Source organism: Anguilla rostrata, chromosome 7 (assembly GCF_018555375.3).
Source record: "Anguilla rostrata isolate EN2019 chromosome 7, ASM1855537v3, whole genome shotgun sequence".
Classification (NCBI taxonomy): domain Eukaryota; kingdom Metazoa; phylum Chordata; class Actinopteri; order Anguilliformes; family Anguillidae; genus Anguilla; species Anguilla rostrata.
Window position 1 is genome coordinate 54,653,732 of NC_057939.1, and position 22,810 is coordinate 54,676,541.

Here is a 22,810-nt window from a genome sequence, read left to right on the forward strand (position 1 = left end):
TGCAGTCTGTAAAAAAGAGAGATATTTTAATAGATACAATCAAATTACAGAGATTATAGGACCTATTTGCATTGGGGAAAATGGAACATTATTTGAATTCATATTTGGCAATATGGGGGCATGTTTTTAAAGGACCTGCAGCACTATGGTTGAAGTGCTGTGGGTGTAGACGGGTCTGCGTGTATCTGCGGACGAGTGCTGAGTCTGTCTTTAAACCCCTCCCTCCCCCCGCCCCCCCCCCACCCACGTGAGGCCCCGTAAACAGGAGGCAGACCGAGGAGGAGACCGAGGAGGGGAGCTGTCTGTCTGGGGCCGCTGTCTCTAACGTAAAGACCCGGGCTACAGCCCCGAAATGAAGCCGGGGGGGGTGGGCAGGGACGCCTCAGACTGCACGCAGCTGTGACGGAGTGATGGAAGAAGAGAAGGTTGTTAAAAGGAATCGGAGTAAAGCAACCGCGCTGAGTCTGAGCACTTGCACAGGAGGCAGAACAAGGAAGAGGACCGAGGAGGAAGTCTGAGAGGAAAAGGAGAAGCAGAGAGCAGAGAGAGGCGCTGCAGGGTTTCTGTTCTCGGGGTTTGGTCTGTCCTTCTGGCCAGGCGTGCGCGTCTGTGCTGTGAGATAAACCAGCTCGTCTTCACCGGGTGCCTGGAGCAAGGGGGACTCAACACCGGCAGCAGCCGAGCCAGGCCCAGCGAAATCCGCTCCGGTGCTTCCGGGCAGCCGTCATAGCGCTCACCATTGTGCAGTGCAAAAAAAGAAAAGAAAAGAGAAAAAAAAACCTGCCCTTTGTGTGGCCAGGGCTGAGTAGGAAAGTGATTTACGATCACTTGAACTCACCCCAAAAAAAGAGCAGGCAGGCTGGACACAAATAGGCTCCACCGGCCGCTGCCTGTGCCTGCCTCTGCGAGCTGGGAGCTGCGTGTTTACCCCGGGAGAGCCCGACAGCGACACCAGGCTTCTCCTCCCGGTGATGAGAGAGAGAGGGAGAGAGAGGGGGAGCAGACGTCAAGCCCGCTCCATGAATATTGATGTGGAGGATTGTCTGTTTCGCAGAGGAACAGAAGGAAGCAAGATGGCTGCCCTTTAGGATTTGTTAAAGAGCAGACCCCGGACGGCTTTTCTGGAATTCTGCAAAGTGGAGGGACAGAAAAAAGAGGTGAGAGCCGCTCCTGCTTTTATTCTTTCTTTTTTCTCTTCCGTCACCCTTTTTTCCTGTCGTTATTTTGACTGACAAGCTTAGGCTGGACATGCTAATGCACCCAGTAAAATGCTACCATAATAAGCAGGGGATATTAAAGCTTATACAACATGGCTGACATTTTTTTTTTTTTGTAGTTTAAAAGGCAAACAAACCCAATGCCCCAGCTCAGTCTTCTTCTGGTTTCAGCTGTTTAAGAAAAAATTGTGACTTTTAAATGGCTTAAAGGCACTCTTTCTGAAGCATTACCCAGTGTTATGGTTGTTGGTGAAACATTGTAGTTTCCAGCTGAAAAATGAATTTGTGGCTATTTAAGTAAATGCAGCGTCTTGACTAGGCTGTTTGACATACATATTTAATGAGACATTATCTGCTGAGTGGAAGAAATGTTTTTATTTGTAATTAATTCCCTCTTCTATGACTTTTTCTGCACATTGGTTGATTTTTTCTCTCTTTCTTCCCACATAGTTTTGTTCAGTGCGTTTTTCCCTGAGATTTATAATGTATTTTTTTCCTAATGAGAGCGGTGTGCTGGTGTTGTCGATTAGTGGTGTAGTAAGAGTGGATTTTAAAAAAGGGTGGACCCGATGAACTGTAGTCTACTAGCAGAGCGTGTTGTTGACAGTCTTTGCGTGACGGGTGTTGAGTCGGCGGCAGCGCTCTGCCGGAGAAAGCCGTCGCTCTCGGTCGCGTGCGTCCCCGGAGTTTTTAGCCTCAGTCGCGCTCGCCGGCGAATGACAAACAGACACAAAGGCGACCGCGGTCGCAGAAGGGAAAATAACTACTACCGTGGCACGAGGACCACAAGGTCACGGCTTCAGATGAAACTGGACCTAATCCTCCCCCCCGTGCCATTAATCAAGGCATTTAGGGCACGCTTCTGGGAAAAAATAAAATACAAAATTAAAATAAACGTGAAGATTTTCCGTTAAGTTAGACCACTGTGTTGATTTGTTAAACAGACAAAAGATAATAGCTAGTCCAAATAAATAAATAAATAAATAATAAAACGCTATCACATATACTCTCGACAGTACTATATATATTTTTTTTCATAACCCTGTTCGTGGGAAGGTTGGTTATGCTTTCGCGCTCATGGTCATAAACTGTTGAAAGTGATCTGGAGTAATATGTAAAGGCGAGGGATCCGCATGCCAAACTGTTAATGGACGACTTTCAGGGAAATATTAAACAGGGCTGTGCTGCTGTTGTTTGTGTGATAATCTGTTGCCCTGTTTTCCATGTCTAACAGAAGGCAATGATCATGGGGGATGGTGAGGTACTATTGTCATAATTTGCTGATGCCGATGCATTTGAAATGTATCAGTTACAAAATACTGTACAGTTAAACGTAAGATATCTGATTCATGCAATGATCGCAATAAATATTTTTAGTGAATAAATGATGAGAAATTATAAAATATTTTTATTATTGTTTATTTTTTATGGCTTTCATTGTGATCAAGAGGGCTGTGAATTGATCTGTCTTGTGTGTCGTTCTTTTGTGCACAACACGGAAATAGCCATAGTAATCAAATTAGTATTGGCCAAAAATGATCTTCTTGATTTGAAAAGATAGTTGTCACTTGTGCATTTGGTTAGTTTTTTCCCCTGCAGTTCTTAAGAATTATAATTGCCTTTAAATATCACTTAACTCATAAATAATTAAAAATTCATTTTCGACTACTGAAATTAGAGCCGGGTTTTTATTTTACTCGATATACCTTAATTATAAAATGATGTTATTTATATTCACATTCGCCAGAATTGACAAGCCGGTCTGCTGGATACACATCTGTTCATACACAAGGAAACAAACTGCAGAGAGTAGAACGCAGTCATTGCAGTCCTGGTAACAGCACGACACTAAAAACACGCCCTGCGTAAACCGACAGCGCATGTACAGTAACTAAAATATGTTGTTGACTCTGATATGAGCATTAAAAAAAAGCAGCATATGTTTTTCATAAGTGTGTGGTCCTCCCCCCGCTTTTGGCTCTGAGATGCATCTGCCGCTGCGGGACGATGCTGGGGAGTTGCCAAGGGCTCCAAAACAGTGTAATTCCAAAGCGCAGGCATTGCAAAAAACCAGAGATACATAAACCAGCCTTAAACGTTTTAGCCTTATATTATGGCTTAGAATCTTATTTTTATTACTTTTACTTTTATTACTTGCTAAATGTGACAAAAATATTGCCAGTGAGGTGAGACAGTTTGACTCATTTGCCAACAAGCTCATATTTTGAGAGGAAAAAGACTAATACCCGACTAAACCGCTTGTTCAGACAGACTCTTTTGCAGTGGCATCCCTTTAGACAGTCTGTCTGTGAGTGCGTACTTGTTGAACCTCTGACACGTGCAACCAAGGCCACTATGAACTTGATAGAATGTGTTTGGAAACTGACCTACATGGTTAAACAATGCCCATCGTTTGATAACATCAACACAGCTTTCATAGGACAAGCCTATTGAACCAGACAGCATTGAAATTTGATCACATCTCTCAACATTCAGAGAATAGATATAGAAATATTGTGTGCGTGTGTGTGTGCGTAAAAAAAGTATCTCTGGGAATGAAAACGATCTGTATGCAATGAGTAAGTTCAGTAGCCTGTGTGCAATTGTCCTGTGCGTTGGATTTGTGAATTGTACCTCTGTATTTAGTCGTTGAGTGACATCACACCCACAGCCCACTGATTACAGTGAGAGTGCGCCAAAGAAAATCCCACTCAGAGAAATGGCAGCCGAGGCATTCAAACGAAAACGCCGACCGTTATTTATTTATTTTTGTGAGTCTGTTTTCCCGCCAGTGTTTTAAAACGCGCTCCACTAGCGAAGGAGGCGTTTCGGTGATAAGCGTCGCCGGGGCCGGGGGCCGGGGCCAGGTTTTCGGCGGGAGGGGCGGAGGTGCAGACGTTACGTCAGCGTTCACCTCCGGCGCGAGCCCGTGAGGTCACGCTGAAGAACCCGGGCCACGTGCGCACGCTCACATGGCCGCTCTGTTTACAAACAGCGGCGTCCCCGGCGATCCGCCGGGCCGCTTGCGTAACGGGCCCGAACGAGGCGCCGTCCCTCACGCCGCGCGCCGCCCGCTATTTGAATATCACCGCCGCTATTACCGCCAGCGGAGAGAGAGCGAGAGAGGAAAAGAGAGCGAGCGAGCGAGAGAGAGAGAGAGATTGCCGTGACTTTGGACGAGGCGATCCCAGTAAACCGAAACGAGACGAAACCCGGTGGATTCTTTTTACGGAACCAGCCTCTCCCCCTTGGCGGCAGGCGGGAGAATTTGAAAGGTCCCGTTCGAAATAGCCTGGCCTACATAAACAAACTATTTTGGAGTGTTTCTCTCTAGATTTCCTCATTAAAATAATCAAACAAGTAGTCAGTAGTGAAACACATCGATTCCTTGGCCTACCTTGGTGTTTGCGATTAATGGTTGGGGAAGTGGGCCTGCAGCATAAAGGTTTGAAGATTTGAAGGTTTGGTTTGAATTGCCTCAGTGACGATACAGCTGAATAAATACTTACTTTGCAGAAATCATTTTCCTTTGTTGGATGGATGGCCAGAACACTGACAGCATATCGCCAATGAAAGAAGCAAATTCTTTCAGAACATAACTCACAGGACACAGCATATACACCACATGAGCAGGGGAGAGCCCTGTGGCCTCCTCCATTTTACCCTCAAGAGAGACGCAAATCATACGCCGAAATACAGTATAAAGATTACTGGTAAAATGTGGAACTGTCACAGCTAGCGATTGTTCAGGCTGATATATACCACACAGATTATCCACACACATTCACCGACATTTTTTTAAAATACAGTTCATCGTGCAGTCTAAACAGAGTGAGACTATAATAAGCACTTACAATGGCCCTTTGATCCCACAGCAGTGGAGTTAATGCGCTGGATAGACGCCCAAGGCGGCCATACCTGCTTCTCCCCGGGCGATGTTTGGAGCAGATGGCTCCGCGCAGGAATCAGGTGGTCGCCATGGTTACCGTCCCCGCTGAAAGAAATTAACCTTGCTTGGTGTGCAGTGCATCAAAACCCGGTCAGATGTATTGACCTGAGGGGGGGGGGGAAGGAAGAACGGTGAGATGCCAAGTAGAATGCTTATTGGAGGAAAGAGCATGGGCATGCGTGTGCTACTGCAGACTTGCTTCTTAATTATGACCTCTCTGTATGCGTTGTAGTCCTCTCTGCAAAGCAAAGACATGCCAAGCTCTGCTTTTGTGTTGGAGCTCCTTGCCATTATAACTTCATGACAGGCTCTTTTGCTTCACGGGAGCATTGATTTGTCTGTTTTCCAGCAGCGCGCTTGGGTTTTCCTGGGTCACATGGATTTCCCTGGGTCACATGGTCCAGGTTTGCCATTTCTAGGTCAGTTCAATGAGGTCGGCAGAGGCAATGCACAGGGTAATCCATTTTATAGCATTGTCTGGGGATTGATTAGCTTCAGGCGTTCTCTGTTGACTCAGGGAGCAATGTGACCTGCCAATACACATTCAACATGCTTTTCCAAGTAAATAAGTCTCAGGATTAGAATGAAAACAACAGCTAAAAATTGATGTTAAGGGAATTATTTTCTAGATGTCTTCACTGGAAAATTTGGTAAGCAATGCAAGTCCCTTTGCAGAGATTCTCTATTCTCAGAGAATTTCAAATATGCTTGTTAAACATTCGACAGAAACTTTAAAAGTTGATGGGATAGCATCAAAAATGCTTGCAGAATTCCTGCAAATAATGAATAATAACACAAAAAAGTGTTACGTGGCTCAAAGCGTTTATGTCCTTTACACAGGGAGTTTGCATTTATTAATGGAATTGTGAGTGTGTGACACGGTGTTTTGAAGTGTGGGAGCTTGTTTGAAAGTGTGTGAAGCTCTCGTGGGTAGGAACCGTGCGTAGGTGTGCTGTTTGCGTGAAGGAATGCCTGCTCAACGGGTTGTGTGAGCAAAGAGCCAAGGGAAGGGAGGGGATGAATGTAAACAACAGAAAAAAGAAGGAAAAAAAAAAACCACAGCTGTCGGTTTCATCCCAGAGATACGCATATAACCTGCAAAAAAATTGCTAGGTGTGCATGATTCCATGTGACTTGACTAACTGGAAATAGTTTGGGTTCGGGGCGTGTCAGCCCCAGCAGCGAAGTTATGTCACGGTCCCGAGTCTCGCTATGCATGTCAATGAGAAATCTCCTGCTTGCGGAAGATTCTCAAGCATTGCTATTATCATTACTACGGCATTTAAATAAAACACTGACCCAGAAATCTGATCCCATAATATCATATGACCCTGTGATATTTGTCCACCGAAGAAATGAACAAGCACAGTATGTCTGCGGACGAGAAAGCACTCAGTAATAATTGCAAAAGGAATTCTCGCCAGCTATGCTTTGGGTCATGTGATGTTTAAAAAGGCTGCATGACGTCAGGTGAAGAAAAAGTACAGCAATGTCCAGCGGAAACTAGATAACCCACATGATTATTTTTGCCCATGATCCTTATTTAGACGCAAGGTGCAAGACAGATTCTGACATAATAGCCTTTTATAACAAAACTACGTGTGTGGGGTGTGTGTGAACATTCAGGGATATGGCCTATATATTTTTTCTTTTATGAATACATCTGTTCAAAAGACTTGATGTGTGAAACAGAAATTGATATTTTGACAGTATGTGGCCACTTCAAGGAGATGTGTTTAGATCATGCAGGCTATGCATGCAAAAAAGGATATTATATTATAAATTATTGCTGAGCTACACATTTCAGAAATGAACCTCTACATAAAGGATGCTTTGAGGATATTATTTTGAGATGATAAAACAAGCCATAATGTATTTCAGTAAAATGCTATTGTCGCCAGCAACGCTGGAGTGCTTTGAGAGTGACAGCTCACTGCTCTCCAGGGATATGGCCAATGCTGTGCATTGCTGCACAATTACACAAATAATAATCGTGTACTGATCTCAATGTTTCCCTGTCATCCTCTCTGTGCAATTTTACTTGCAGTACATGCTGTCTAGATCTTCTGCTCCATGTTGCTGTCTGCTGCCCACACGTGACAGAACACAATCAGAGTTGAGCCTGCAGAATTGGCATTCAATAGTGATCAATTTCACATCGCTGTCCCGTTATTTCATTAATTGTAGAACACTTAAAAAAAAAATGTATTGCATACATTCCTACAGTTATCATTTTTTCCAGCACTATAGCACTATACAAATGATTATAAGAATGTAGAGCATTAGTGTTGCAGAAAACAAATTAAAAAACGCAAGGACTGGGGGTTGTCAAGCTGTTGCTAAGGAAGTGATGTCGTACTTTACTGGCCCACAGGCCCTTGCCACTTCTCGTTCGCTGGAACTACTGGATGGTCGTAAATGTAACTGTCAACAACTATAAGGAAGGTACGGGCTTCCTGTCAAAACTGTGCTTGCAATCACAATCCACGTCTTTGCCTTGCAAAGATGCCTTGCAAAAATGCAAAGATCCACCACAAAAAAATGCAAAGATGCCTCATAAACCACTGGCTCAGATGCACTGTAGTCCCTCGCTGGCCCTGATTCCTTTTTACTGTGTGGAAATGGAAGCACAATCGATTGCTGCGCTTTAATGCGAACCACTGATTTATGGAGCTTCTGAGCCTGGGCATTGATCTATTCTTGGAAGACATTAACCGGTCTCATCCTTCATTTAAAATGGAGCCAACTCACATGAGTGTTTGGTGATTACTGGCTAATCATACAAAAAAATATGTGCATTAAGGCATTACTGTGCATGAATGTTGCCAAAGCTTTTCATCCTGGTTTATCTGGTTTTCAAGATTAGTATTCTTCAGTGCACAACAACTGCCTCTACCATTTTAAGAGCATGCATCACTGTTGACCAGCTGCTCTTTCATGGCTCAAATCAAGCCTTGTAATCCAACACTGGTACATGTCCTCAAAGTTTCAACATCACATTTGCAAAAGACAAATGTCACACAGCAGTCTTGCATGTTGGACTATTTATGGTGAATATATCAAAATGACCAATCGGCTTATAAGAAGTCAAATTTGGTAGAATTTCAAACAGGAACACATTTGCGCTTTACAGCCAAGAAAGAGAAATGGATGATTATTGTAACGCCCTATTTTAGTCAGTATGGCCCAAAAAAAAAAAAAAAAAGGAAGTACTGTAGCTTGTCTGATTTATGAACTTTCCCCTTCACTTTTACGCACACTGCATGTAGGCCTTGGTGGGTTCAATGTCCCAGTTTGAACCTCAGGTGTACTTTTATAACCTTTACTTTCTTCACTTTCTAGTGAATTTAGCTGGCAAGCTATCAGTCTCTTTGCTTTCACGCAAAGGTTTTATGGCGATGAGTTCAAATACAGCAGCATGATTGAATTCCACTCATTCCCTTCCTCAGAGAAACAACTTTTTATCAACGGCCAATTATGGAAATAATATACAATATTAAAATTATGGCTGCCACTAAAAAAACAACTAGGGCTAGGGTGGACAGGATGATGAAATTCAAATTAATTTATATTCATGTCCATCGCCTCAATATCAGAACAGAAAAGCAAAGCTCTTTAAGAATGGGGTCAACTGCCGTTCACAGTGAGCATACACAATACACAGGCGACGAGTTGCTGTTGCTTCACAGCCGACACAGGGAACGTATGTGCAGCGGGCTAACCAGACAGAAAGAATCCCTGGCTGTGTTATCTGTCGGTCTCAAAGACCTTTTTTTTATTTTTTTCCTTCCCCCAGAGTGGGCGTTCCCAACTGCACAGTGCCGCACGGTGTTTGGTAAACCCCGGAACGGCCCGCTGCAGGGGAGTGGATCGGAGCTGGTATCAGTCAGTCGGCAGCTAAACGACAGACATTCCTTTTAAATGAAGGCACTCTGTGACAGACTGATAAGATTTAGTCAAACGGCCAAAAGGCTGGACTGTTTTTTAAAAAACCAGGCTAAGAAGACAATTATACTTTGTCAGTTGGGGGGTAGGGTGGGTGAGAAATCATGAGAAATATAACTATATTTCATTTTAAATTAAGTAAAGGTTTCTAAAAATTTTTTTTTTTTTGAAACCTTTTTTTCACCCCCTTCTCAATCAGTTCGGCAATTAAGTTTATTGATGGCCGGCATCTCTGAACTGTGCTTGTAAAGACAGAAAAAATAAAATAAAATAAAATAAAATAACGGTTATATGTGATTGCGTTCAAAGTTAAGGATAAATGTTGATTGAATCTTGGCCTGTCTCTGAATCTGTCCCTGAAGACGCAGGCTGGTTTGAAGCATGCGCACAACCCAGTCCTCTGTGTGCCAATGTCTGACTACAGTAAATCAGTCTCACTCGGTTTCTTTTTTAACTTAATGCAGCCTTGCTCTTTTTTTATCCCCAGTCAAACATATGGAATATGATTCACATCACATATGTTGGTGCAACTGTAATGTGTATTGGCCTCAACCGCAACTCCACTGTGTGCTTTTCCACTAAAGTTCATTTTAATGTAGATGGAAAAAAATATCACCGATCTTTCAGTGGTTTTTTCATTCTGTTCAATAAATCCGTTTCTCATTTTTTCAATATTTACAGGGGGAGTGGGAATAATTGAATAATTCTTTTGTGAGTAATCTTCCCCTTTTCTTTGGTTTAACATAAATTTTCTAAGGATGGGGAAAAAAATCCTTGTCAGAAAGTGACAGCACCTCTCTTGTGATCACGAGCAGGCAAAATTAATTCCAGATGTGATTGTCAGTTCTGATGACAGCTGAATTACTGTTTCTAATTAAAAGAAACACACTCATTGTTTTGCCCGGTCCTTTTCAAGCTCCTAATGTACCTGTTCGGTATAAAAATCCAAGTAAGAACTGTGCTTGGTTGCATGTTGATGTTGGACAGACAATATCCATTTGTTGTCTTTGATATGTTTTTGATGGATTATCAATTTTTTTTTAAAAAAGAGAACAGAATTTTAAAAAGTATTTCAAAAACACTTCCACAGGAGAAGAACTTGTGGTCAAATGTTCTTCTGATTTTGTAGCTTTTGCTTTTCACCCAGTATCTAGATTCTGAATGCAAAAGGTTGCACCGTTTATATCTGTTGAAAAAAAAACTATATTGCAGATCATTTACACAGTTTTTTAAATGTGTCAATTTAAACATAGGAAGAGAACAATGAAACCTTCACCTGGTCACTGTGTGTGTGTGCTGTCCTCTGTAAAATGTAAACAACCGCGTGCCAGTAAACCCAATGCATAAGGACTGCTCCTGTGACTTCTGACAAAACACAGGAAGCCCCTGACTGGGCCCTGTATAGCAGAGAAATTCTTTGGGGTGAAAGGTCATGAACACTCTGGCGTAACAGCTGACCCTGTATGCATAGCCCTTTCGCACACTGCATTCGATCCCTCTAATGAATCATATTTTGCCTAAGGTTGCACGCTTCACAGAACTGTCACAACGTGCCAATGACACACACACACACACGCACGCACACGCGCACACACACACACACACACACAAGCTGTCTTAAGTGGATAGATGGGGAAAATTTATGCATAACCAAGACTGATGATTAAGAGAAACGCTATTTAATTGTTGGTTCTTTTTTTCTACCACAGTTTCACCTCTTTTAATAACAACGTTTTAGTTATTTTTAAAAAGTGAAAAGGCAGAAATTGATTTTGATTAATCTAAAGATGTACATCAATACTAGTGTCCCACAAAAGAACAGAGCCTTATACTTCTGGAAATTTAATTCAATTTTCAGGAGACTCCAGTCTTCAGGGAAGAAGCATTTGCAGCATGCACTGTTGATTGAAAAACCTGACTGAACAGTGGAATTACAAGTCTTCATTCTATACCATCCAAGGAATGTGATCGTCTGAGTTTAATGGCATACCTGGGAATTTCAAAATTGTTGTTTCAGTACGGAGGAGAAAAGCTTTTCTTTTTCCTGGACCATCAATGTGTCATAAAGGTCCTAATAAATCATATCCAAATAGTGTAGGCCCATATGTTCCTTGTATTTTTGGTTATTATTGAACATTACCTTTCCCTATTTACCATTATATAAATGATGAAGCCACTAGTATGTATGTATGTATCTTGATGAACAAATGCCAAGTGCAAATGCCACTCATGTTAAGCAAGAAGGACGGCAGTTGCTCAGATTTGGCCGGCATTGCATCTGAGCTGAAGCTTTTCAGTCTTTTCTTGCTTTGTTTATACACAGTCACTAATGCACTAATGGGGTTTGTTTTTTCCAGGACTCACGGAGGGCAGCCTTGTGGATGGACTCAACGCTGGCCAGATGGAAACAGAAAAGGCCGGTCATGAGGCAGAAGAAAGACTGACACCGGCACCACCCAATGCCGTTCCCCGGATGGAAGACCCGATCGCCGCGGTCCAGAATGGAAACCAATCACCGGAGGAGGCGCTCCCTCAGCAGACCAATGGGGATGCGAGCTGGAACCACTTCAAACCCAATGAGGGGGTCAACCCAAGGAGGAGCCTTGGGAAGAAGTGTTCCAGCCCCATCAGAACGCAGGACCTGTTGGATCAAAGCCCCCACCCGAGAAACGGGGGGGTGAAGCACGCGCTCAGCGAGCCGTCGCTGCTGGAATTTCACCCGTCAAAAAAACTCAGGTTGGACGCGGAGTTAAATGGACAGGATGACAGCGTGACTCCTTCGGGGCAGGCAGCAAAGTCCGACTGCACGGCGAGCGAGCTGGACTGCCCTCCGGAGCTCCCGAAGCCTTCAGCAGAGGAGCGCGACGGCTCGCAGGAGCAGAAACTGGATAATAACGAGCGCAGCTTCTCTGATGAGGACCTTTATTCGCTTCCGAGGAACAAGAAGCAAGCCTTTACTAATGGTGCTATAGTGAACTCGCCTTCCATGGAAGACATGCACAGTGACCTCTTAGAGAAAAAACTGCCTCAGTGTTACCCAGACCACATATCGGTTGCTTCACGGAACACATCTAAAGACGATTCAGCTGAGAGCCCAGTTTCGAATGACACGCCTGAAGAGACCACGGATTCCCCAGCACGGAGCTCAGGTTTGCCAATTTCATCCCCAAACTCATTATCCAGGGAGCAAGAGAGAACATCCTCGGAAGTACACAGTGGCGATGGCTGTGCCTCATTGGCTACAGATGAGGAAGAGCCGCATGGCCAGAGGTTCCCTCTCGAAGATGCCCTGGCATCACAGGACCCGTGCCCAAATGCTGATGAGGAGCCACAACCGGTGAGGCCTACAGATAGTGAAAATGGTCAAAGCAGCCCTGAGGGGTCCTCAAAGAACCACCATTCAGATGAACAGCCAAGTCAAAACTCCTGTCCTAGAAGTCCCCTTCAGCCAAAGGAAAGTGAAGGACTTACTCATCTTATTAATGATAATATAGCAGCAGTGGTGGAAAATAAGGATACAGACCTTAGTTACCCTTCACAGGTCCTCAGTCCAAAACTGAACTCCCAGGTGAGTCCAGAGAAGGTGCAGGTTGATGTTCAGCCAGAAACCCAACTGATGAGCTCACCCAAAAGCTACAGTCAACAGGGCACTCCTGACCCAGCAGTGTCAAACCCTCCAGGGTTAAGCGAAGGTGCTCCAAATCAAGAACCTGAGAATCATTTAACAGAACCTCATGCAAAAGGCAAAAACGAAACAAACGGACATGTTTCTTTTGAAGGGGAGGTGGAGGAAACGTTACAACAAACAGATCCTTATCCTGATGTGAACTGGACTGACCTGAATTCTTCCCAGCCTCCCCAAGAAACGGGCCTGCCACAGCCGCAGCGGGAACAGCAGGCAGATGTTCAGGGTGCGGGCCAGATGCAGAACCTGGGCCCCATGCAAGGATTTCAAAACCAGGAATCCAATCAATCTAGCTTCCAGCAACAGGAAAGAAAGACGCAAAATCAGTACGAACCTCAGCTGGCACCGGGTCAAATTGGCTACAGAAGTAGGCCAGAATGGCAACAACAACATCCAGGACCCCCCCAAATTCCTACTCCACACAAAGAGCTTATAGAGAGTAATAAATCACAACCTCTTTCCCAACAGTATGGTATTCCTCAACATCAGGTCGAAAATCAGTTCCACACGCAAATGCAGCAACAGCATTTGTTGGAAGGCGCCCAGGACATTGAGCAGATTCAGGAGTCTGGGTTTTCGCGACAGCAGCCAGTGCCCACCCCACAATCTGAAGGCCGAATGGTAGGCAGTGCACTCCCGCATGATCAATCTCAGAATTCCCAAAGTATGGGAGAGCTTATCGATCAGTTTCAAGATTCCTCCCAGAGACAGCTGAACTGTCAGGTTTTTAACAGAGTCAAGCTGGAGGAGGAGGACATCGGGCTTGAAACAGAGCTGAATTCATCCAACTGCAGATCTCAAAACCACCAAATGCAACAGCAGACTCAACTAAATCCAACTGCCAGAACATCTCCTCTGTTTTTAAACTCTACACTACCTGAAGTACAAACTAAGCAAGATGCTATGTTTCCGTACACCCAATCAGAAGTCCGCGAAAATTGTGAGATGAAAACAGTGAAGATTCCGCAGCTTCAGAACTCACAGAGCACGGTCACCCAAAAGCAATACTCACATCAGCATCAAACTCAACCGCAAGTGAATCACACAGAGTTCCCACAGACACCACCAATGCATCGACCACCTCAGGTTCCACAAGGTGCTCATAACCAACAGCCGTCAGTGCAGATGTACCCCGCATCGGAATTTCAAAAAATGTCCCATGCACAATTACAACAAGGGCAGCTTCAACACCAAAACTACAGAGAGTACCAGAAACACGCTGCTCTGCGAATGCACCTGCTGCAGAAGCAGGAAAAACAAGGGCACCAGCAAAACCTCAATGACTTTAAGCACATCCTAGAGGCTATCGTGTGTGAGCGTGGCTTGAGAACCGAACCTCGGCAGGACAAGGAACTGGCGACCCCTGCAACGCAGGCCGCGATAAAGCAGGAACATCCGCAGATGACCTTTGAGCAGGCTCAACACAAGAGCATCATCGCCACCATGGAGCATCAGCTGAAACGGTATCAACTCTCTCCTGTGTTCGAGAGAAAATCGCTGGTCATAAAGAGTCCCCACAAATTCAAGGTGGAGACCTCGGGCCCGGTGACCGTCCTGTCGACCAACGCAACCCTCGGCGGTGAGGATTTTCGCGCTGCGACGCAGTCGAATGCTACCTCAGACCTCACCCCGACAAAGAAAATGGAACCCAACATCAACAGCTTTCTGGAATCTCCCTTGAAACTGCTGGACACTCCAATCAAAAACCTGTTGGACACCCCTATTAAAACACAATATGAGATTCCATCGTGTCACTGTTTTGGTAAGACTGGGGGGTTATTATGATCAGTAATCAGGAGACCTGTCAGTTCGGAAAAGAGTGGTCCTTGATAAACAAGAGTCTTAAGATAACATATAGTACAAAAAAAAGTTCTATTAGGCTTTCACAGCTGTGCAGGTTTACCTGTGTTTTAGATTGTAATGCGTTTTTTTATTATTTTAACCAGACCAAATCAGTGGAAAAGATGATGGTCCATATTACACTCATCTGGGAGCTGCTCCCAGTGTTGCAGGAATCAGAGAGCTCATGGAAAAGAGGTAAAATGATTTTAATTTAATTTCTTTAGTCATGCAGTTTCAGATATGCAATAGGAATGTAATTCATGAAGTATTATTGTTATTGTTTTTCAAGGTTTGGTCAATCTGGCAGCTGTATCAGGATTGAGAAGGTTGTGTACACGGGAAAGGAGGGCAAGAGTGCACTAGGGTGCCCGATTGCCAAATGGGTAAGACTGGCATGCATGTAACACAATGCATACAATGACAATGTGCAGGTTTATGCATTTTTTTTCTAATTGGCCAAAATGGACAGCATCTATCAAGTGAAATGATAACAAGAGAGTACTTCACAAAGCTTGAAATACTCACAACTCACAAAAAGACAACATGATCACCATATGCTTATCAGATCTTCAGCATTTTCTCATTCCTTATCATTCCAAACATCCTAGCTGTACCGAAGGCTGTGTGGTCTGTGTTTGTTATAATTCTGTTGACACATAGTTGATAGCAGCAAAAAAAATCTCTCTCTCCCTTTCTCTCGGTCTCTCTTGCTGTCTGTCTGTTGGTCTCTCACCCCCCCCCCCTCTCTCTCTCTCTCTCACTCTCCCCCTCTCTCTCTCCGTGCTGTACCAGGTGATGCGCCGGGCCAGCGTGGAGGAGAAGGTCCTGGTGCTGGTGCGGGAGCGACCCGGACACACCTGTGAGTCGGCCGCCATCGTGGTGGTCATCATCGTCTGGGAGGGCATCCCCGCCACCGTGGCAGACCAGCTCTACGCCGACCTGGCTGGCACGCTGCAGCGACACGGCGCCCTCACCAACCGCCGATGCGCTTTCAACGAAGAGTAAGGGCTCGCCAACCAACTGCCAACTCCTCTGGGTCTCTGCCCCTCTGCTTCACATTACATTACATTACAGGCATTATATGAAGCAATGCAGGTTAAGTACCGAACCCTAACCCTCACCAACCGCCAGTGTGCTTTCAACGAAGAGTAAGGGTTTGCCAACCGCTAATCTCTGCCACTCTGCTGCTAGGACGAACAAGAGAATGACGTGCACCGGAGTCCCAGCCAATAACGATATCAATGATTCTAAAGACCTTTTCGTGTTGCTCTTGTTCTTTGTATCTCTATTTTTCTTAACATGTGCTTCAGTGATGTCACACTCAATCCCATCAGCCATCTGCCAGAGATGCAGTATCTTCTGTTTTTTATGCTTTGTCGAAAAGCAATTGGCGCGTGTAATTGTGAAGTTACGGGACCCTTAGAAAGTAGGCACCCTGGTGCTCTCATTTGAATGAGCAGCCTCCACACACCCTTCTTTGTCTTCTTAAAGCAGGTTTCCGAGGCCTAACACACCGGACTCTGTAAAAAAGAAATGTGTAGAACAGGTGCCTTCAATATAAAGCCATTTTGTCAAGATGGGATATTTCTACTCCACTTTTTCCCCCCAGGAGAACGTGTGCTTGTCAAGGACTAGACCCAGACACCTGTGGTGCTTCCTTCTCCTTTGGGTGCTCATGGAGTATGTACTACAATGGATGCAAGTTTGCCAGGAGTAAAGTCCCCAGGAAATTTAGGCTCCTTGGGGATGATCATAAAGAGGTACAACGTCCCAATTCAGCGCACTGTATATGCCACACATTAACATAGTTAGAAAAAGGAGAATGCACAGATGGTAGTAAAAGACAGAAGTAAAATTTAACAGTGAATTAACAATTAGGGGGTAATTTAGGGAGTATAGATATTAAACGAGAAGTATTTTATACAATTTAACAACTGATATTTTTTACGTAAATTTCACTTTGGAGAACAGTTGCAACCATAAACACGTCACGGCCTGAATGATCTAATATTTTGTTTTTCAGGAGGAAAAAATGGAGCAACATCTACAGAATTTAGCCACCTTGGTGGGCCCGAAGTACAAGCAAATGGCACCCGATGCTCATGCAAACCAGGTACGTCTTCCAATCGCAAACACTTTGTGTTCGGCGCATCATCCTTGTTGGAGCTAAAACGGAATAAATGCGCAGACAGCGTTATTTGCTGTTCTCAAAGTCCCGTCTTAATCGTGGAACAACCAACGGAGCCGCGCTCCGCATCGAGACGATGAACGGCGTGAAGCGGATGCGCTACAGTCGCCGTTTTCCCGCCTTTTTCGGCAGGTGGAGTACGAACACAGAGCGCCGGACTGTCGGTTGGGGCTGAAGGAAGGGCGTCCGTTCTCAGGGGTCACGGCCTGTTTGGACTTCTGCGCGCACGCCCACAGAGACCTCCATAACATGCCGGGCGGCAGCACTGTGGTAAGTGCCGTGGTTCCTTTGTCTATAAACGCATTTAATAAATGCAATATTAATAAATAATAAAGTTGCTGTTTATATGAACCGAAACGGCATCACTGGAAAACTGCTTGATAGATGGCTTGACCTTACTGCATTTGATTTTCATTTTGGCTTCAGTGTTTTTGAATGGTTTATGAAGCAGTTTTAATGGCAGGCCTTAACTTTTAATTCGATTGAGCTGTTTCTATTCACTGCAAAGGTTTGTGGTGAAAGACTTTCAGCATACTTTTGAGATCAAGAGAGGAAAAAACCTTTCATCTTTTACCTCGTTTTTAGTGGTTTTAAAGGAAAGATTACCAAGGAAACACATTCATGTGCCATTTGTGGTTACGCTTTGAAGTCCGATTGCGTGCTTTCATTGATTCACATTGATAGATGAAACTGTGTGTCTTGTACAACGTAGAACATTATTTAAAAGTGTTGGCGAAGAGACCAAAACAAGAAACATAGTGTACTATGTTCATGCAAGACTCACAGTTTCAGAAATATGCTTCTGCTACTTTGAGTGTGTTTGTGTACTTTCGAGTGTGTGTGTGTGTTACATGTGCGTGTATGTTTATGTTCTTGCCTACGTGTGCATGTGTATGCGTACACTAAAATACATTTTTTTTTGTCCCTCTACAAGGTTTGCACTCTAACAAGAGAGGACAATCGAGAAATTGGGACGATCCCGGAGGACGAGCAGCTCCACGTTCTGCCTTTATACAAGATCTCTTCCACGGACGAGTTGGGCAGTGTGGAAGGGCAGCAGGAGAAGATCCGGTCCGGAGCCATCCAGGCGCTCAGCGCTTACCGCCGGAAGGTGCGCATGCTCGCCGAGCCGGCGAAGTCGTGCCGACAGCGGAACCTGGAGGCCAAAAGAGGGGGCGCAAACAAGGACACCCCGAACTCGAAGGCCGAGAAGAACCCTCAAGCGACTCCGAAACAAAGCACTTTGGAGAAACCGGGCCCAAACATGGACGTGTCAGGTACAGCAATTTTTTTGCTATTCCAAACAACTGTCGCAATTATCTTCCTGCATATACTTTTTTGTGATCCACCAAATGTATTCTGTTCTAAACCTGCAGACTCAGTGCCAGTATTTTTCACACAGAACTCTAATTCCAAGGCCCACGTGTTCTCTCTTTCCACAGGTTCTCACCCAGACCAACTTCATGCGGAAGCAGCACAGATGGGTCACCCCCCACACCCTCTCAATACACCATATCCACAACAGCAGCAACTGCGGCCCCCAAACACCACCCCTGGTTCCCCACACCTGTCCCAGCAAAGCTATCCAAGGTTCCCCAATCCGGCAAATCCATTTTCGAGCACTTCCCCTTTAAACCTGTGCCCACAGTCACCAGCACCCTTGAGCCCTCACCCCTCTACCATACATGCAAACCCTTACTTAAATGGGTCGAATACTGTAAACCCTTACCACGGCTCTCTAAACCCAAATTCCTCTTACCCAGGATATCAGTGCAATGGAAGCGCTCCCTTGGACGGCTTTCGCCCATACTATGCTTCGAATCAAAAGCAGATGGACGTGTACCCCCACCAGAGACCACAGCTTTGCACAGATCAGCAGTACTATCCCCATCAGCATTACAGAGTCGACTATCCGCCTCGGTACAATGAGCCCAGTTTACACGTGAACGGCTACAGCAACTGCAACACAAGACCCAACGTTCAACCCATGGGTCCCTACTCAACCTACGGCCCTAACAGTGGGCCGGACGGCCAGGTTTTGGAGGCCGTCCCCCGGCCACCCTCGGCCCATCCAACCGTGGACTATTCACCAGCGAGCAAAAGCATTGAGTACAATGGATACGCCAACTCGTATCTTTCCCAGAACGCCCAGATGTACCTTCAGGACAAAGACCGTCATTTTCACACTCAGATCAAACCTGAGATGAATTTTCACGATGCGAACGGCATGGGCCAGGGGCCTCCGGCAATGGGTGCCCCGTGCCCGACCCTGATCCGGCCCGGAAACGGGCCGCCAAGCGAGAACACCCAGGGGATCGCGATTAAACAGGAGTGCCACCCACCCGGGGAGGCGCCGACTCCCAACCAAAAGGAGGAAGTGTGGTCGGACAACGAGCACAGCTTCCTGGATCCGGAGATCGGCGGGCTGGCGGTGGCCCCCAGCCACGGCTCCATCCTCATCGAGTGCGCCAAGCGGGAGCTCCACGCCACCACCCCGCTGAAGAACCCCGACCGGAACCACCCCACCCGCATCTCGCTGGTCTTCTACCAGCACAAGAACATGATCGAGGCCAAGCACGGCCTGGCGCTGTGGGAGGCCAAGATGGCGGAGAAAACCAGGGAGAAAGAGCTGGACATGGAGAAGCACGGTGCCGAGGGCACCCCTACCAAAAACAAGAAGGCGAAGAGGGAACCTCCGGAGTTCCTGGAAAACGCAGAGCTCCCTTTTAAGCGCTTTATTGAGACACTCGCGGCGAAGTCCTCGTCTTGCACCACAAACACCTACGTCAGTACGTCTCCCTACGCCTTCACCAAGGTAACGGGGCCTTACAACCACTACGTCTAGGTTTGGTGTTCAGGTTTATACTAACAAACACACAGGAGCCCGATTTGCAACTAGAGGCGTTGTATTTATGTGAAACCTTATCGCAACCAGTCGACGCAATCTTCAAGAAGCTCTTCCTGAAAGGGAGTGGTAGTCCGACAACAGCAAAATATGACTCTATGCAAAAAAAAGTTTATGAGCTTATGATAATACTGTGGTTGAGTTGTACTGTGGTTGGAAGCCGTACCATCAGTTACACATAGACAATTGAGCTTTACTAACTGGTGTGAAATTAAGGCAGTATTTATTTATTTTTTATTTTTGTTACTCTTGTGAGATACACACTGTTCTAATCTTCTGGTGCTCCGTGTCCTCTACATCAGGATGTACATTACTGGAAACAAAGTTTCAGCTTGGTGGTTTAATTTTGTATTGAATAGATTTATCTAATATATAGGTAATTAGTAGGTGGTGTAATACTCTGACTTCATGGGTTATTTAATTCACGGTGCTAAATTGAAGTGTCTTTAATATAAAATTTCGTTTTAAATGCCTTTATATTCTATGAACGTCTCTTTATATGTTACTTTTTAATGCAGAGGTAATTATTTAGAATGGCATTTTACACACTGCAAATGTAGAAATACTAAAAGAAATGATATCATCAACAAACTGTGCTGGGTTTTGTATCGTGTAGTGCGAGTGCTTTTGTGCACTTCGTGTACCGAGCGTCGAACAGATTTTATTATTATTATTTTTCTACATTTGAGATTCCATAATTCATTCACATTTATTTCCAGCATTAATCTGGCAACATTAATGGGCTGTGTTATTAAAATTAACTTTATTTTACAAAAATATTCACTGCAGTGAGACTACTGGTTTCAAACAGAATTTTTACACTAGCGTGTTTTGGTGCTTCTAAAGAAAACCTAAGGTATATCTTTTTAACGTAATGAAATACAGTGAATATTAAGCCATTGTAAAGGCAGCTATCAAGCTGCACTGAATGAAAAAGAAAATAAATAAATCTCCTGTCATGTTTGTACAATAATTTCTATTTGTCAGGGGCAGTATAATGTCTGTGATGGACTGGTATAATTATTTAAAAATTCATAACAAGTCCATCAAAAAATAAATAAAATAAAATAAAATACAAAAAACAGATTCATAAACAGACTCTCTACTAGGGGTGCTACACAGAGTACATGTGGTTAGCAGTATGTTCGTGTAATGGCAGCTGACTTTTTGTGGTGTTTTTAAATAGCTGGTAATAGCAAGCTAAAGAAAAGTGATATTTGTACAGTAAATTAAATTACAGCCGTAACACTTAATTTTAATACTGTAAAAAGCAATTACTTTTTATTTTGGTTTGAGCTGATTTTATTTCAAATGGTGCTACTCTATTTGCAACAAACATGCATAATGTGAGAGTCTTCATGGACGACGACAAGATTAGTGGAAGATCATTCTACTTCTTTTTATATACCTCAGATCTAGTTTGGCAATAGTACTATTATAAAAAGCATAAATACTATATACACATACGTAAATTAATAAAATAAACAATAACATAACTTCAAAAGAAATACATCATTCACTTATTTTTTCGAGCAATGAAGTATAACTTGAATGTCACACTTCAATTTTATAATAAAATCAGGGATACGTTAGCTCTTTTACATATTTTAGAATATATTTCTATATTTTGTGTGTATGCCAACATAACCTCTGTTGATTTTTGCAATTTTCTTTTGTTCAGGGATTTCGCCATTTGAATCCCATATACTTACTGTTTATACTGTAATTCAAACCAACAATTTTTTTTTTTACAAAAGGCATAAAATCACCTGAATACATATTAAAAAATTATATGTTAAGCCCATTTCATAGTTTAATAGCTTTGAATAAATGATTTGAACACACAGAATGCACTGAACTGACGAAAGGGAAAAGTTTTAGCACTGATGTCAGTGTGCTTGGTTCTTACAAAAAGCTAAAATGAAAAACAGAACAGATATGATGCACACTGTGTATTTGTATATAGTAAAAGCAGAGCATATTTATAATAACCACTAAATGTTTATAATATGCTTTTTCGTTGTTAAAACTAATGGGGTGATGGTTGATACAACGGCATCCCATTTACCATTTTTATGATGAATTTCTTGCAGCACTTCATTTTGAAAAAAATGTTTTTTAAAGGCACCTGAAGACAAATGTAGATGTGTTTGAAATAAACGATAACACAGTGTGTTTGTATGTGTACATGCACGTACAGAATGACCATGCATTAGTGACACAGAAATATAAATTATTACTATGGCTATGTTTAAAATTCCTGCAATTGGCGTGTGTTTTATAGTTTCAAATGTACCCACAACCCATGGATTTAATCACAAATAAAAACAAAAATAAACATCTTGTTTCACCCCAGTATCCTACCTAAGGATTTTACCAGGCAGTAGGCCTAGACTATACTCAAGGAATGTCATTGCTAAAGGAAATTTAACCACCATATGTACCTGTATATACAGTGTGTATGTGTATGTCACTCCTAATTCATATAGAAATAATGTAAGATTTTTTTTATCATTACCATTATTATAATTTTATTATTATTATTATGTTTGTTTCTTTGTTTTTGATTTTTGGTAAAAAGTTTTTGGGGTTTTGTGCAGTAAAGCAATGTGATTTTCAATGTACTGGGCCCAGCATCAGTAGCAGGTTGTGATGGGGAAATAAAAAGGAAGGATCTTTGGGAAATAGTGGATGTTCAGACAATAGCCGTACTTGAAAAACGCTTCGGAGTGGTTTGAGTGCAGTCAACGTTACTTGAATGACTTTCTGAGCTCGACTTACGCATGGGGTTGCATAGCTCTTGTACTAAGCTAGCGGAAACGCGTCGGCGTTTAGCGCAGATGCTAAAGGCTTCGCGTTTCTTACTGCGTTTGTCTCTGATTTCTTTTGTTTTTAAGTCTCCCTTGTTCCCATGATTTGTGGTGTGCTTCATAAAGGGGGGGAAACTGCGGATGGGTATAAATACTGTATGTATTGCAATGTACTGAATGCAGTTTATTTGAGAGCTGTTTATTATTTCATTCCTGATATTGCTGAGATGTGGGTGTTTTTAATAAACTTTATATTTATTTGACGGATC

General features: G+C 43.7%; 1 protein-coding gene across 1 annotated transcript; it reads left to right on the forward strand.

The window, feature by feature from the left end:
* The first annotated feature begins 268 nt into the window (after window positions 1–268).
* Window positions 269–22,808, forward strand: LOC135260084 (methylcytosine dioxygenase TET2-like). The gene is made up of 10 exons (XM_064345249.1): window positions 269–1,157; window positions 11,469–14,558; window positions 14,743–14,833; window positions 14,928–15,021; window positions 15,431–15,639; window positions 16,248–16,398; window positions 16,662–16,751; window positions 16,959–17,096; window positions 17,761–18,103; window positions 18,269–22,808. Exons 2-10 carry the CDS (start codon window positions 11,513–11,515, stop codon window positions 19,669–19,671), a joined length of 5,565 nt encoding a protein of 1,854 aa, XP_064201319.1. The 5' UTR covers window positions 269–1,157; window positions 11,469–11,512; the 3' UTR covers window positions 19,672–22,808.
* Window positions 22,809–22,810: the final 2 nt, after the last annotated feature.